The 16,142-nt window shown below is 38.4% G+C and overlaps 1 protein-coding gene across 1 annotated transcript; it reads right to left on the bottom strand.

Moving 5' to 3' along the window:
- Positions 1-1,200: 1,200 nt before the first annotated feature.
- mst1 (macrophage stimulating 1) lies at positions 1,201-16,088 on the bottom strand. The gene is made up of 18 exons (XM_023287424.3): positions 15,755-16,088; positions 15,205-15,349; positions 13,004-13,119; positions 12,793-12,907; positions 11,432-11,568; positions 10,716-10,836; positions 10,458-10,576; positions 8,133-8,307; positions 7,596-7,726; positions 6,505-6,607; positions 5,778-5,914; positions 5,613-5,645; positions 5,412-5,526; positions 5,242-5,319; positions 3,538-3,684; positions 3,318-3,424; positions 2,876-3,015; positions 1,201-1,992 (listed from the first exon to the last, which is right to left on the bottom strand). The coding sequence occupies exons 1-18, from the start codon at positions 15,801-15,803 to the stop codon at positions 1,831-1,833; spliced, it is 2,130 nt and encodes a 709-aa protein (XP_023143192.1). The 5' UTR covers positions 15,804-16,088; the 3' UTR covers positions 1,201-1,830.
- Between the last annotated feature and the right edge of the window lie 54 nt (positions 16,089-16,142).

Below are 16,142 nucleotides of genomic sequence, written 5' to 3'. Positions count from 1 at the left end.
GCTGGTTAATGCTGCTGCGCTCACACAGTCATGTCAGGTGAGGACACTGGCATGAGACCAGAATAAAAAGCTTTAACTTGAACTCACTTTTGGAACAATTTGTGGTGTCAGTTTCATGATGTAATTTAGAAATTCCCAGACTGAATATCCTGCGAAATCAGAATATTACAATTAAAAACACACTTATTATTTCTCTGGTTCTTACCATAAGGTGCATAAAGCTGAATAACAAAGAAAACATTTGCATATTTTTGTAGAAGCATTTATTAAAAATTTTAGTCAGGTTTCCCAGAAGCTTTTGGCAACACGCTTGCTGAGAACTGGTAGTCATATACGAATTTGATTAGTCATCCACTATAAATATTACTACATGAAAGTGAACAGAATGACTCTGAAATCATAACTGTCAACCTGCAGTTTCCAAACGCTGCACATAGCAGGAGGATAAATGGTCGCCATCAGTTAGAGGTGAACATGTTCTTCCGTTTAATTAGTTTCTTTTTCTGCAAAAAATCACAGCAATTCTGACTGTTTGAGACTGAAGTAAAATGTTGGTGTGAAAATGAACAAGAGGAAGGAAATAGAGAGAAATGGGGGTGAAGATATGGAGGTGGTGGGGAGGGTTTGCCCAGAGACAAACGGTGTGTGCGTCCATGTACGAGAGAGTTCAGTGGCCTTCTGCAGCGTGCCGTGTGTCTGAGATTCGGTTGGACTCTGATCTTGAGGTTTATTTAAGCTGAATTCCGTGGGCTCATCAGGACCGGGTTACAAAAATCCTCCTATAGAACTAGAAAGAATGTGCAGCGCATACAGTTCTGCATAAGGCACAAAGGCATGTCTTTAGAGGTGGGGGCAGGCATCAAAAGACAGGCAGAGGAGGGATTTTTTTAGAGGCTGGGGGCAAAGAAGGTATTTCAGAGCTCCATTCAATGCCAGGGAGAGCAGGGAAGGCGTACAGTTTTGTGGTAAAGGGTGCATTTCCAGGGGATGTTAGGAACTTGGAGTAAACCCCCTTCACACTTCCTCCGTTATTGGAAGTTAATTAGCTCCAGCTATACTTCTCTAAACCAGAGGGACTTCAGCTCATTTGATCTTTTTTTTTTTTCTGATCCTTTTTAGTTGTTGGTGAATTAATGACAAAACTGGCGACCCTCTACTTTAAGTTGTCCTACTCAGCAGAATATAAACATTTAAAACAGGGCAGATATGAGAATTTATTGGGACAGCAGTCAGTGATGAACAAGAAAACAGTAATTGTAAAAATAAAAAAAAGCAATTGTTGACAAATAATAACACAAAGACTTAATGTGAAGCCTTTCCTAAAAATCTAAAAAGCTGTTTGTGTTTCTGTGATAAAGCTTATCTGCATGTTTTGTTTTGTTTTTTCACTCGCTAACTGGATTGTTTTTATGGAATGTAAGTGTTTTTTCTGCTTGTGCTCTCATGGATTTTGGCTACCAGCAACAAGCCACTAGTGACTTCAAATGCTCCTTCTGATGAACTTAAAGTTAGACTGAAAAGCTTCACTAAACATAAGTGCACATAAAAATTAATTCGAAACAGATATAATGCAAAAAACGATTCAGTTTTCCCTGCATTTTCTGCATGAATAAGAGTCTGAATGAGCCCTTTTTAATGCTGCAGTAATCTAACAGTAATGTGAGTAATATAATAAATTCAAATGGTATTATTTTTATTTGTACTACTGACAGTTTCTAATGTTGAAGAGACATCTGAGAAGAAGAACAAACTGTATATGTTTGGCTGAAAAACTGCTCTTGCAAGTTTTGACAGTGGATTTGATGAGTTTTGTGTTTCCAGCATCCGTCCCTAAGCCATCTCCATGACCTTCTTGATCCAGTCCACGTACACGGACACGCGGATGAAGATGTTGGGCTGCCCTGGGTGTCCGCAGCGCCTCATGGGGATGATCACTCCCTCAAGTACCCAGCAGTCCCTGTTCTGACACGCCAGAGGGCCGCCATAGTCTCTCTGCAGACACATAGGAACAACACTCCGCAGTCATTATTTGTCTCTGTTATGACTGACTGTCACTGCTGAGGTTGGAAACATCTTGCAGTCACATCTTGTCCAGTTCCCTTCCATTATCCAAATGGTGGATGTGTTTGATTTATAGGAATATATAAATAACGGTACACTCTTCGCTTAAAGAGATTTTCATCATCAAAAGATTTTCTCTACGATCAGCATTTGAGGCAGTAATTCCCAACACTTTGTGGCATTATGCTTTTATCATTAAAGTAAGAGTTCAGCACTTTAGAACTTATGTTGGCTTTCTTGCTGGGAGTGTTCGAGGTCTCTCCATTCCATATGAAGCAGTCAAAGAGGGGAGGAAATCTGCTTCACACTATCTCCAATGCATAACCGCCAATTTTAATTTTTCTACTTCAGTTTTTGTTACATTAAACAAACACATAGGTTGTTATTAATGCATTTTAGGGGTGATGTTAGGCAGATGGTGTTCCTTTTGATGGAGAACATCTACAGCTGCTACAACCTCGTGTCCAGTTTTTCTGCTAAGCTAACCAGCTGCTAGATGTACTGACAAAAGATTGGTATTAATCTTTTTGTCTAATTTTCAGGAAGAAAGTGAATTTGTGAGAGCATTAAACTAGTCTATTAATGGCGCTGCACACTGCAGTTAATATCAAAGAAAATAATCAGTATCAGGGTATCATTGTGGCTTGTTTTAGAAGCATATTACAGTAACCACAATGTTCCTATTTCAAGTTAGAGACCTTTGCTACACATCATAACCTATGTGCATTTCTCCTGTAACATACCTAATAAGCACAAACGTATAAAGCTTTGAAGCCATCCACTTTTAATTTTTTATTTTTACATGGACACCTACCTCACAGGCGCCTACTCCGCCCTGGAAAGAGTTTGTGCACATCTCATTTTCGCGAACACGGCCTCTGAAGTATTTGTTGCACTCTTTGTTACTAAGAACTGGTATGTGGGCCACATTGAGGACAGTCTCATCTCCAGTTCCTTGAAAAACAGCGAGAAGGGGGAATGAGTTAGTAGCTAATGTGTCTGGAGAGATGGAGAAATGAAAAAGGAAGGTGGACAGATGTTGAATGGTTCTGGAAATAGCAATGCCATCTGTTGCTCAACAGTCTGAATCTCTTTGTCATTTAGACGCAGCATTGCTTCAAGGGCAGAAACAAGATGCTTGTTCGAAGGAAGTCATCTATTATTAATTGTTCCAACAGAAGCATACTGTTGTTGCATGAAGTGCAGCATGCAGCTAATTCAGCATCAAGCCACCATTTCCAAAGGATTATACTTGCCTCTAGTCTCACCCCATCCTGCGATCTCACACATCGTCTCCTCAGCCACAATGTAGCGCTCAGGAGGGAGGCAGATCTGAGAGACACGCTCATTAAACTGGGCTGGGCTGCAGAAAGAAAGAAGAAAGGGTCAGAGGGAAACTACTGCTATATGTGTGTGTGTGTGTGTGTGTGTGTGTGTGTGTGTGTGTGCACACTGGTGGCACTTGACTGTACACACTATTCCAGTTGTAGCATGACGAGCTGAGACTCAGATGGTCCACAGACGATCTTGGTCAGAGGGATGGTTTGAACACCAGGTTCTCCTTCTTGTGGATCCCGAAACAGTGTTCCCATCATGGCCGCGTATCCGGGCAGGTCAACGTAGCTGGACCGGCAAAGAAAGGGAAATATAAGCAAAGAATGACAACTTTAGTTTACAACATATTTCCAAAAATGACTTGCAAAAGATATATTTTAGCTCTATGAACCCCAAAACCTGTGAAAAGCTTGTTTTCTTTCCCAAAAAAATCAACAAAATTACATCATTAATCAGCCAGAAAAGGTAAAATAACTTCCTCTGGGATGAATAAAGTAGATCTTATCTTAAAGACCGAAAGAATCATAAGATTTTTAAATTTTCAACAGACTTTGAACTAAACATCTGTGATCTGCTGTTCCATGAGAAAACTAAATTAAACCTGACGCTATAATCATGGTATTCCTTCAAAATCACTTTGTTCTACATGTCTGATTTAATACTTTGCCCAAAATGAAATGTTCTTTTAAATTAGATTCTGTAAAAATCAAAAAATTCTGCACTCTATGGGAGAACCGTGGAGCCATTAGTGATTTTGCTACGATGAACCGTCATGTGACAAAAATTCAAAGCAGGCTGCATTTATACAGAACAGATAGGAGCCATGCATAGAAACTAAGAATTTTAAGAGAGACAACATTTGTTCTGAGTGTTAGTAACACCTGTGGGTACTTGGGAAAATGTTGTACTTGTTGGCCCCAGTTTTCTTTTTTTCGTAAAATAAATAACCTTTTTGTTTTTGTATTATAGTTTCTGCTTTGTTACTGTGCCGTATTGCACAAAATACATTTGGAAGTTCTCTCTATCGCTCAGTGGTTGTGATGTTTCCATAGAGGTGCAGGACTTTATGTTGCAGTGAAAAATGAGACCACAAAGGGTAAACATGTGACAAAGTTAAGAAAAAAAAGCCCAGAAACTGCTTGAGGTTCAGAGGGTTAAAATGATGAAAAAAACAAACAAACGTCGAAGCAGTCGAGGCAGACAGATCCTGACTTTTACTTCCTGGCGTGGGTTGAGCTGCACAACACACTTGTCAGGATGCAGATGCTTCCTAGCAGTTTGGCTTCTATTAAAAGTCACCAAGCTCAAACTCATATTCAAGAAATAGTTTTTAAAAAACAAGCGAGAGTTAAATGAAAAGATTTACTCATGTCTGGAGGGTAAATATGAAGCTACAAGTAACAGGCTTAGCACCAAGGCTGGAAACAAGGAAACAACAAGTCTTTCCTGTCCAAAGATAACAAAATCCACCTACCAGCACCTCTTAAGCTCAATAATGAACACATTGTATTTCTTTTGTTTAATATGTAGGAAAAAACAAGTGCAAAAACAACATTTTGGAACTAAAAAGGTTCATGTAGACAATTTATCAGCCTGGTGAAGCTGTCAGTAAACCAGCAGAGACTCTGCATTTTGAAGAAATAGTCATGAAAAGGTGTTTTTTAGAGCGGCATCAATTTTCTGATCAACCTCTCAGCAACACAGTAAATAATCATATTTCCCAAAATGTCAAACTCAATTTTCCTACAATTATCCCTAACAAATATTGCTCATAACCAGAGAGAACATTACACAGCCATTTAGACATGTAAAATCAGGGGGCTGCTTTAAATGATTTAACTTTACCAGGAGGAGAAACACTGCTTGGTGCTGATCACCCATCTGGGGTTGACCAGGGATCCTCCACAGAAGTGATTTCCTTTTCTGCGCAGAAGAAAGACGTCAGAGGTTATACAGGGCTCAGTGGAGAGTGTTCTGATTGGTCGCGGCCGGACGGCATCATCTGTGAGACTCACCTGTCTCTGAGGCTCACTGTCCACGGCGAGTTCCCAGGAATCCCATTCACGATACGCAACCTCGTCCTCGGGATACGGTCTTCTCTCTTTCCACACTCGCTGAACTCCACCTTCTCTGTGATCACAAAAAGGTGACATTTAATTGTAAAGGCACACATGGAAGCTTGGGGTCAACTTTGAAAACTTGCTCCGCAAACTAACCTACTGGTTCGGTCATGGACACTTTCTCTCCAGCTGGTGGAAAACAACAAAGAGATGGACAGTCATTTTAGCCAGAAAACAGAAGCTCTGCACGAACTCTCACCTCACAGTCCCTTAAAGTACTAAAAGGATCTTAAAAGAGACTCAGAAAGCAGAGATCTGTACCGCACTGTTTGATGGCACAGTAGTCAAACTCAGTTTTGGGGTCTGTGGTGTAGCACCAGGGTCCATGCTGGTCCCCGTCTGGGTTGCGACAATAGTTCTCTGTCAGATTGGCCTCAGGATGTGTCCTTGGGTTTATCCTGGAAGATCACACAGATCTTTTTAAAGCTGTAAACATGCCATAAATGTCATGAATAAGTGCGACAGGAACCTATAATTTTTGTCCCTTCAGCTTTTCTAAAAAATTGGTCACCCATGAAAATATCTGACTGCTTGTCCCAGTTAGTTAAAGAGTCCTAGTTTCATACCACACAATACTAACTATATACAGTATGTAGTGCAAACTTATTTTAATAGAACTATTTTTGCAGTTACTCTGACAGGAATCATGAAATCATCGTCAGCTTAACCTCAAAAAGAAACAGCAGCAACAAAGATAGATACTGAGTGTTCCTGGATCTTCAACAGCTTTAACGTGATTTTTTTTAACATTTCCTTTGTGCACTGCATTGTGTGAGATACGTGCTCTTCAACAATGCTTTTAGTCTGTTAATCTGTCTACTGACGGTCGTGAGTACACTCAATTTATTCACCAGGGCGAACACAAAACATTGCCATTTAGTATGGATTTTGGACATGGCTTCACTATAAAGGTAATGAGCAGAACTTGTGTTTTTTCTCTGTGTTGTAGACGTGCAAAAACACTACTTTTGAATAAAAATCATCATACTTGGTTCGGTGAGGTGTGTTAACATTCCATTTCTGGCAGGTGATCCCCTTCCGAGTTTTGCGGACGATGCCTCTGTAGTTTTTTCCATTTTCCTGGTAGCAATCTGAGAAAAAAAAAGCATTATTCTCACGACAGTGACAATGATGAAGCAATGGCAGGCAGTGAAAGCGGCAAAATGGGATGGAACAACAGCAACATTTACTGTCCTCACACGGGGCCATGACTACAGCTGAGGGCTTTGAGGCGAAGTCCTGGGAATTGGAGGATTATACTCATCTGGTGCAAATTTAGGTGAACCCTCACATCCTGATTGCAGTAAATTGTGACTAAATGTATTACTAATCAGATTCCAAGTAAACAAATACAGAAAATTTAGTTTCTTTACCACTAAAATTTTCTTTTTGAAAGAGTGGCTTAGAAACAGTATTTGAACCTCAAAGCAAGCGTATGTATTGCTGTTGTGATAATAACAAAATTATGTAAAATCAAGCGTAAAAAAAACAATTTTAAATGGCAAAATTTTTAAAAATATATTTAAATAATCTAGCCTTAGAGATCAGAATCAATGAAGGCTGCAACATCAAAACTCCTTAGTACAGGGAATTGACCAAAAGTGCATTTTAATGCTAATATATCTAACTTTTGATGCAAAAAGAAGAATGTGTTTTTATGTTCATATATATATATATACAGATAGATATACAGATAGATATACAGATAGATAGATAGATAGATAGATATACAGATAGATAGATAGATAGATAGATAGATAGATAGATAGATAGATAGATAGATAGATAGATAGATAGATAGATAGATAGATAGATAGATAGATAGATAGATAGATAGATAGATAGATAGATAGATAGATAGATAGATAGAGATTTATTTATTCTTTTATTTTTAAATATATGAACAGTTGAGGTAAATTATTAAGACTCAATATTTTTGGTCACAGCTTTCTATGGGACTTATATTAGAGACGACTTTATGACTTCAGTATTACGGCCCTGCATGACCTCATCATAGGTTCATCTTTATCCATTACCGTCATTCACTGAATTCATACAGTATAAATAAAGAAGCCGTACCTTCAGCTTCTATGTCGTCTGCACAGCGTTTGATCTGCAGGCAGAGAGCAGTCCTCATCTCTGCCACCGATGTGAAGCACCAGGGAGCCTCAGACCCATCCGGGTTACGACAGTAGTTCTCCTCCAAGCCCCTGGATGAAATGTAACATGGAATCAGTGCTGATGCATTCACTGACATGTTCTGTTTGACTCGTTTAGAGATGTAGAGGTCGAACTGAAATAACACACGAGTTGTTCCTCGTCTTCCTGTAACTTCCACTGACAATGAATGAATGAAATGCTGGGAATTGATGTTGGCATGATGAATGATCACTGTGTCCCAAACAACTTTAAAATTCATTTCGCATATATTTCAGCACTGACCATCTATCATCTGCTGTCAACTGTCAACAGAGAAATAAGATTGCGAGAAATTTCACTGCAATGACATTTTGCCATTAATATTCATGTGCAGACCCCTTTCAGACTAACAAGTTATTAGTGCAGGAAACAAACCCCAAAGTACCTTCACCTTCACAGGACAGCACATGGACTTACTTGCACTCGTATGTGTTTGGGTAGAAGGGATGCTCATGAGGATACTGAGCATCCCACCGCTGGCAGGGGATACCTGACGTCGTCTCGTTGACTTTACCACGGTAATCCTCCCCACGGCCGCGGAAACAGTTGGTGGTGAAACTGGAGCGCTGACGTTTCTCCACACGAACTTCAGCTGGAGAGAAAAGGAACCAGTTGAAGAGGAGATAAACTAGTGTTACAGGCAGAAAACACAGGTGAAGTTATGTTTTGTGGGCCCACCATGAAGAGAGGATGAATTTTGCTGCAATATTACAATGCTGTTTATAAATGACAACATAGATGCATTGAATCTAAAGTCCCTGTCCACTCAAAAATGTGTCTTGTTTTTTTTTTTCCACTGGAATGCTTAATCCGTATTGTGCAGAATGATGTATGAGAAGTTGATTCTGAAGTTCCCTAAGGAAGGAATACCGGTTTTGAAATCGGTGATCCAGTATGCAAACTATAACTCTCCACTGCATATCCATTAACACAGTTCAGTCAAGTATGGACATCTTGTGTCTCGTAGTTGAACTTTTGAGGCAAATAAAAAAGATTCTTAATTTTTTAGTGAGGTAGAATAAGGAGATGTATTTTTAATTATTTCAACAAGATAAAGTTTTTGAAACTATGATTCCAAGTGAACTACATTTATTTGTCTTGGAACATCTCTGGTAGGAATCGGATCAGACAATCCTCTCTCAAAGTTAACTATTATGAATAATCAGTACAATAATGTGATATAAACATGATGAATGCGACCCTGACAGCTGAGAAAGAAACATGCACTTTAGCTAAAAAGCCTATAAAACAGATACATTTGTATTGATTTCTAGAGTGGAGCAAATGTATCAATTTAAATCAATAATCTTAGATATTTCTTACAAATCAAGGATCTCATGTGCCACACTTAACGTGGGTGTTACCCAGTGTTTGTCTTCTGATTGTGTTTTGTATGTTTGAAATACAGACTAAGACTGAACTGTCAAAAAAGCAAACTAAATATTACACGGTATTGTTGCCTTTTTGTGTAAATAAAGTCAAATAAATGTTCTGAAAGCAACAAATATTGCCCAAAATGCTCTATAAAGATAAGATTAAATAAAATTCAGACATAAACAAGAGGAAATAAGTAAATTACTTAAAGTGTAAAATATCTGGATTAAATCAGAACAGCAATAATAAAGATATAAAAGAAAGAATGCGATCAGTTATGCCTTCAAGGCAAAAGAAAATAAATGGGATTTAGTAACATACATTTTTTCTACTCAACACTGACTGCACCACAAGATGGCACTATTTTATTTAATAGATTTATTTTTGCCCCAGTGATCTCTGCTCTCAGTGGAAATGCCCAAGTCCTTAGTGTCATCTTGCACAACACATGTTGAAATTTTGGAAAGAACTGTGTAACCTTATTATATTAATTCTAGTTTGTTTGTGTTCTATCTCACTATGTCATTTCCTCCATATCTAACAGCTCCAATTTCAGTTGGAATCAGAGGAAAGATAAATTTATTGTCAAGTTTGTAATGAATAAACAAAACAAACACAAAACACCCATTAAACCATCTCAAAACTTTAACTGCTGTCTTCATGCATATTTGTAAAATAATTGCAATGCTCCCCCTAATTAAAGCTCTATGACAGTGGAAACCAGCAGAAACTAAACGGAAATTGAAATAAGCCGGATAAAGAGAAAGAAATTAAAGAAAAACATTTTAATTAACCTTTAATGAACCTGGAACCCACTCAGACAACACGTGGCTTAAATCGCTGACAAACACCTGCACTCTTACTCTTAAATCATCGGGGGTGAGACGGAAATGTCTCACATTTTCGGAAGCAATTTGCACAAACACCTAAAAGGTGATTTTTCTAGATTTAATTACAGCGACTTAATGAGACTCCCTAATGCCACCGTGTCTATGAATACTGCAGGAATCAGCTCAGTTTAGCTCCTGTTTCATCAGGTTTTTTGCCAGAGGGAACTAAATGACAATAACAAAACAGAGGAAACAAACAAGGTCTAATCCAATAAATTTATCCTTCAAAATATTACATTAATATCCAGGGCTACTATTATCTTCACCACTGTAAAATCCACCAATTATTTTCTTAATTAACTAATTAATCAGTTTATTTACTCTGACAAAATAGTGAGAAAAATACTTGTTAGAATTAGTCCAAAGTGACATCATCAAATGTTTAGGTTTTTCCAATTTCTGGCCCAAGTAATGAAGAAATTGGGAAATAACAAGTGATATAACGAATCAAGTATTTTTATTAAACGTAAGCTCTTACTGCATTTGCTGATCTCGCAGTTTTCTCTCTCCACTTCGGGGTCTGTGGTGTAACACCAAGGAACCGGAGAGGCATCGGGGTTACGGCAGTAGTTATCATCTAAACTCTTATCAGGATACCTTTGTATATCCAGAAAAACAAACAAAAGAGCTTCAGAATATGTTGTGCGACACATACAAACACAGCTTACAGTTAAGTTAGCTAACGTTATTTATCAGTGTGACGTATCACGTGATACAGCAGTGAATAAAAATGTACTTTTCTGGCTGGTAGATGTGTTGGTGAGGATACTGCTGGTCCCATCTCTGACACTCTCTGCCGCTCACAGTGTGGTCAACCTGCCCCCTGTAGTCCTCCCCATTACAAGTGATACACACTTCTGCAAGAAAAACCACAAACACAGTCTTAAGGTGTTGAAGTGAGGAGAATAAGAAAATATGACACCCTTTAATTTTGCAGCCCCTGTCATGTTCAAATGATTTCCTTGAAAGCAACTGAAAGGCTGTAACTTGGAGCTAATTATGGGGAAACTGGACACTTTGCAGGTAATAACAACCTTGTTTTAACAAAATCACCGTCTTATTGTTAGTGCTCGGCAGGCAGCAGGTCAGCTGAACGTGCAGGACATATGAAATTAGTGCTCTAGTGCCATTAAAAATACCAGAAAAACAGCCAAAAAAAAGACATAGAGAATGAAGTTTCAAACAGAATAAACAAATATTTTCTTGACTTTAAGTGGATTTGTGCAGATTTTTTAGGTGATTTAGGTTTACTATTAAACTGTACCTCAGTATGACATTTATTTTCACCTGTATTTTGTCAGAATATTGTCTCTCATTTCCCTCTATTTACAAATGCAGCTCATTCCAATAAATTTCTGCAGAAATTTCAGGCTCTGTAAATAAAGCGTTACCTATCACACCTGTACGACCTTTTTGGACATGTGTTGATAAATGGAAATGTATGGGACTTACCATCTTTGCACTGAGGAATGTTGCAGCTCTCATAGCGTCGCTCAGCATCGGTGGTGTAGCACCACGGACCGATACGATCCCCATCTGGGTTCCTGCAGTAGTTCAGCTCCAGACCATTAGTGGCTGTGGGAGTCCACCTGAGACACATAGAGCTTCATTACTATGACACACCATTTAATGACTCGTTGACATTGTGTTCCAGCAGTCTGCATTTGGAATGAAACACTGATTATGCAGTGAAAGCGATTGCTCTCAATCTGAGGGTCAATTTTGGATCCCACATTTATAGATAAGGGTGATAGAAACGTATCAATTGACCTTAAAGGCAGAAAATTTTTTCTACAAATTTATAAACACACTCATCTGACTCTCTATCATTTTTATTAGTTTTGACTATTACTCATAATTCTGCAGTCATTTGCTAGAGCCATTTAGAGCCTCTATTACCTCAAATATTCATCATAATTTGAATTCTGCACATTACAGAGAAAGTTATCCAGAGTCTGTTTGTCACATTTTGCTTATCTGAGAATTTCTGAGGAAAACAGGCGTCCACTGCTGCTGAAAATCAGGATTATAGGGAAATTTACATGTGTGACTTGGTCAGATAACCCTCCTGTTGTCTTCATTTCCAAGCACCAAAACATATTGTTTCCTTCTCTGAGAAAAATCCCAAAATTCAGCAAAAAAAATTCCCCAAACTTCTGAAAATTTACAAAACCTTCTGGAAGAAAATTCCAACGATTCCTTAAAAGTTTCCCTTAAAAGTTTTATTTTAAAAAAAAAAAAAAAAAAAAAAATTCCCCAAATTTGGCAAGAAAATTCTTGTAAATATTTTCAAAAAATGAGTAAAAATCTTCCAAAAAAATTAGTAAAAATATCTAAAGTGATTACATATGTATCAGTAAAACTTCTAATATTTTTTAAGAACATTCACAAAAAAATCAACCAAAATCCAGCGAATTTCACTGGATTTTGGTTGATTTTTTTGTGATTGTTCTTAAAAAAAACATTTTTAACATTTTTTTTCCACCAAAAAATGTTCAGAGTTCCCAAAAATGTTGAAAATGTGGACATCAGAAGTTTCCCTGTGAAAATCTATTTTTTTCCCCACATTTTCAAACTTTAAAACGGCTCGATTTTGACCTGCAGAACAGCACGAGGGTGAACTGAGTTGTCCAGTTGAGAACGTTACATCAACAGCCGGAAATAACATCACTGTCCTACAACTGCAAGATCGTCAATAAGCGGTCCTACAGTGTTCAGTGTTCACCGTCAAATTACAGCTGAAATGCAACAATTTATCCTCATTATCACAGTTTTATTCCCATCATGCTGGAAAACAAAAGATTAAGCCTCACCTGTGATCATGAGGAAACTTGGACCACCACTGTTGGCAGGTGAGGCCGCTTTTCGTGGTGAAGACTTTCCCTCGGTAGTCTTCCCCTTTACCCACAATGCACTTCCTTACATAGACTGCATGAAAACAGACGACACAAATCAGACAACCGCACGTCTGACACACAACACTGATCTCTGTAACATCACCTAGTGTCAGCACATGAATCTCACCCTTCTTCTCGTAAAGGTCACAGTTTACGTTTCTCTTCATCTCAGCGTTGCTGCCGTCATCCACCCAGGGCAGGTGTTTGCAGGTGACCGTTGGACGGGTTTCATAGTTGAAAGCTCTGGTTTTAAAGAATATTTTCATGTTAAATCCTCTTAGATGGATGGTTAAATACTTAGAATAAGGCAAACTAACCAATAGGTTTAAAACTTATCAATATCATGACTAACAGCAGATTTACAGCAGATTTTTTTTGTGTCCTACACTTTTTTTATTATCTTAGATTTTTTTTTAGTGTTTTTTACACAGACTTTAATTCAAATGTGTTCATTTGAACAAGTGAAAGGTCAGCTGACTGTAGTTGACCGTTCTTCTTTGTAATGCAGAATTATTATGACTTTCTAAGATTGTTTAAATACCTGTTATAAATAGCAGTCTGATCACCTGCCTGCACACTTGTTGCCCGCATTTGCACTCTTTAGAGCAACATATTTTCCAATTACAATTCTATAATACTATATTCAAAAGATTGCAAAAACTCTGAAAATAACTTGTGACCCATTTTGTAAGACAATTACCTTAAATGTACCATCCTAGGCATCTTATTCAGTAACAAATCTTTCTGTGGACTTCTGAAGTCGTTCGATTATTGATTGATAGCTAGTGTGAAGTGAAATGAAACTCTCAACCCTTAAAGGACAAGGACACGTTTAGTTAGTTTTTTCTGATTGCCAAAAAATGTCACAATTGGACAAAAAAATCTAACCCTCTTATCTGTCTATGGCTACCCACCTGAAGTCATCTAAAAACAGGCCACAAATAAAACAGATTTCTTTAACGAATGCTGTGAACTCTTCTAAGACAGCGGCAGTGGTTCTAAGCAAACATTACGGAGTGAATTGTTTACTTGTTGCAGACTATTTTCTGATGTAATTTAATACACGTGATACACCAGTGACTGTTTAGTTCTAATAAATGAACATAGCACTCACTGTGTCTCATTTATATGTTTTTGAAACTGTTTAGACAACAATGCAACTCTTTGACAGAGAGGAGTGAGTTATATCAACCTTTAGAGATAAACACTATTTCAAATCAATTCATGGTTGACTTTGGTCTTTTACTCGAACTCAATAATAAAACATTGAGCATCACCAGACTTACATTCAACCAATGACGGTTTTTCAGTTCTTAGAAAGCCTTATATGTTGCAGGTCAGACATTACTGGTTCTGTAAGTCAATATTGAGCATGTTTTGACCCTGATGATGCTCTGCAGCTAAAAAGGTTACTGACCTAAATGTGTCCTTACAACCTGGCAACCCACAGGGTCTTTCCATTATTACAGTTAAATAAGTGGAAAAGAAAGAACTAATAATAATCCTGTTCTGTGTGGATTCTTTCAGAAAATGGTGCCCAGTGATGCTTGACAGCCTTCACAGTTTTATACTTTTGCTAATTCGGAGCTTATTCTTTCAGTCATTATTAAGTCTTCATATAATTCAGGGAAATCTTCTGTATTATTGTCAGAAGTATAAAAACAGAAAGAAACATCAGATTTTCAACTTTCCAACAGCCCTTGAACTTATCATGTGTGATGTTTGGTTCTACCATGAAAAATGGTTAAATCTAAACTGAAAATTAGGACATTTTTTAAATATAACTTTCTTCTACATGGCTTATTTAGAAATTCATCAAAACTAAACAATTTGTACCGGATTCCGTAAGAAACTAAAAATTCTATGCTTCAGTTAGCACAACTGAAACATCACGAGCGACTCAGCTCTGACCAACAATCACATGGAAAACTTTAGGGTCTTTTCAGGTGAACTGCAGGCTGTGTTTACACAGAGCAGAGAGGAGACAACAAGGAAAATAAAACGTTCTTAATCGATAAAAGAAATGCAGCATGGCTCGAATAATGTGACGCAGAGGAGCAAGTTGTCAGCAGGATGTTGGAAGATACATTCAGCATGGTGAAACACGTAAACAAACTATAAACAGGCTAGGTGAACTGTAATACTGCATGCAGAGTCCTCCTTTTCTTATGGCATCATATCTATGTCATACATCACAAAGGACTGCTCTCTGCTCATAACCATGTGCTGTTTCCATAGAGGTGCAGGACTTTACGTTGGTAGGAGCAAAGAAATGACCACACACAGCTCTGAGTTCAGAGCTTTAAAGTAGTGTTTCAGGCTGAATACCTGCAGTCCAGCGACTGTGAGCAGCGAGAAGCACAGTCCTCCAGGTTCAAACCCGGTAACGTCTGCACTCGAGCTGAGTTCCAGGAGGTTGGAACGAGCTCTCTGCCCTCAGACCGCTGGAAGTCATTCAGAGCGCTGCGATACCCTGTTCATGCAACAACACAATGCATACAACACTGAGTGTCAGGGATTGCATCTGCTTAGTCCTGCTTTTAGCAGGAGTGCAGGTGCTCAGTGGTACCAGCTGGAACATCTGGGCACAGGCCTGCACACATATAACCTTTGGACCAGGACTGTGCTGCTGGGTTGTGACAGCAGAAGAACAGAAAAAGCTTTAAACAACACGCATCTGGGTACTGACACACACCTACAAATACTGCTAAAAAATCCATTACATGACAATACTACCACTCACTGGTTGTGTTCCCTTATTTGAAAAGTATAAATGTTTAAGATTTCTCTCTAGGCATTACTACTGAATACATTAAAACACCAAGTTACACTCATCACAGCAGCACACATTATTAAATAACTTGTATAGTCATCTTACCAGTGGCCACTCCAAGTGTCAGGAGAAAACAGTGCAGAAACAGTTTCATTGTTTGTAGCAGTGGAAGAAGATCTTTTAAACCACTTGATGGAGGTCAGAGTGAGATCTCTGCTCTGTAGTCCTTCTCCTCTGACTGTGTTGGGTGGCAAACATCAAACAACAACCAGGTCGACTCTGACAGAAGGAAAATCCCCCCAACAAGTTCAGCGCGATGGTAGAAATCCAGGCAGAACGCACCAAACACAACCACCCACTCAGGAACACTGAGCCCTTACACAAACAGTGGGACTAATCCCCAAAACACAGCCAATCAATACAGGTATTAATCATTAATGGACGGCGGCACATCACCCCTTGTTCATGCAACTTGTTCATGCTGCTCAGACAT

Source organism: Amphiprion ocellaris, chromosome 5, assembly GCF_022539595.1.
Source record: "Amphiprion ocellaris isolate individual 3 ecotype Okinawa chromosome 5, ASM2253959v1, whole genome shotgun sequence".
In the NCBI taxonomy this organism is placed as follows: domain Eukaryota; kingdom Metazoa; phylum Chordata; class Actinopteri; family Pomacentridae; genus Amphiprion; species Amphiprion ocellaris.
The sequence above is the reverse complement of the archived record's forward strand: the minus strand, read 5'-3'. Positions and strand labels throughout refer to the sequence as shown.

Coding starts and splice junctions, on each gene's coding strand:
- mst1 (XM_023287424.3), bottom strand. CDS start 15,803: ATGAAACTGTTTCTGCACTGTTTTCTCCTGACACTTGGAGTGGCCACT. Junction 7,727..8,132: donor CCAAACACATACGAGTGCAA/GTAAGTCCATGT, acceptor CATTTCATCCAG/GGGCTTGGAGGAGAACTACT. Junction 3,685..5,241: donor AAGCAGTGTTTCTCCTCCTG/GTAAAGTTAAAT, acceptor TTGCCGGTCCAG/CTACGTTGACCTGCCCGGAT.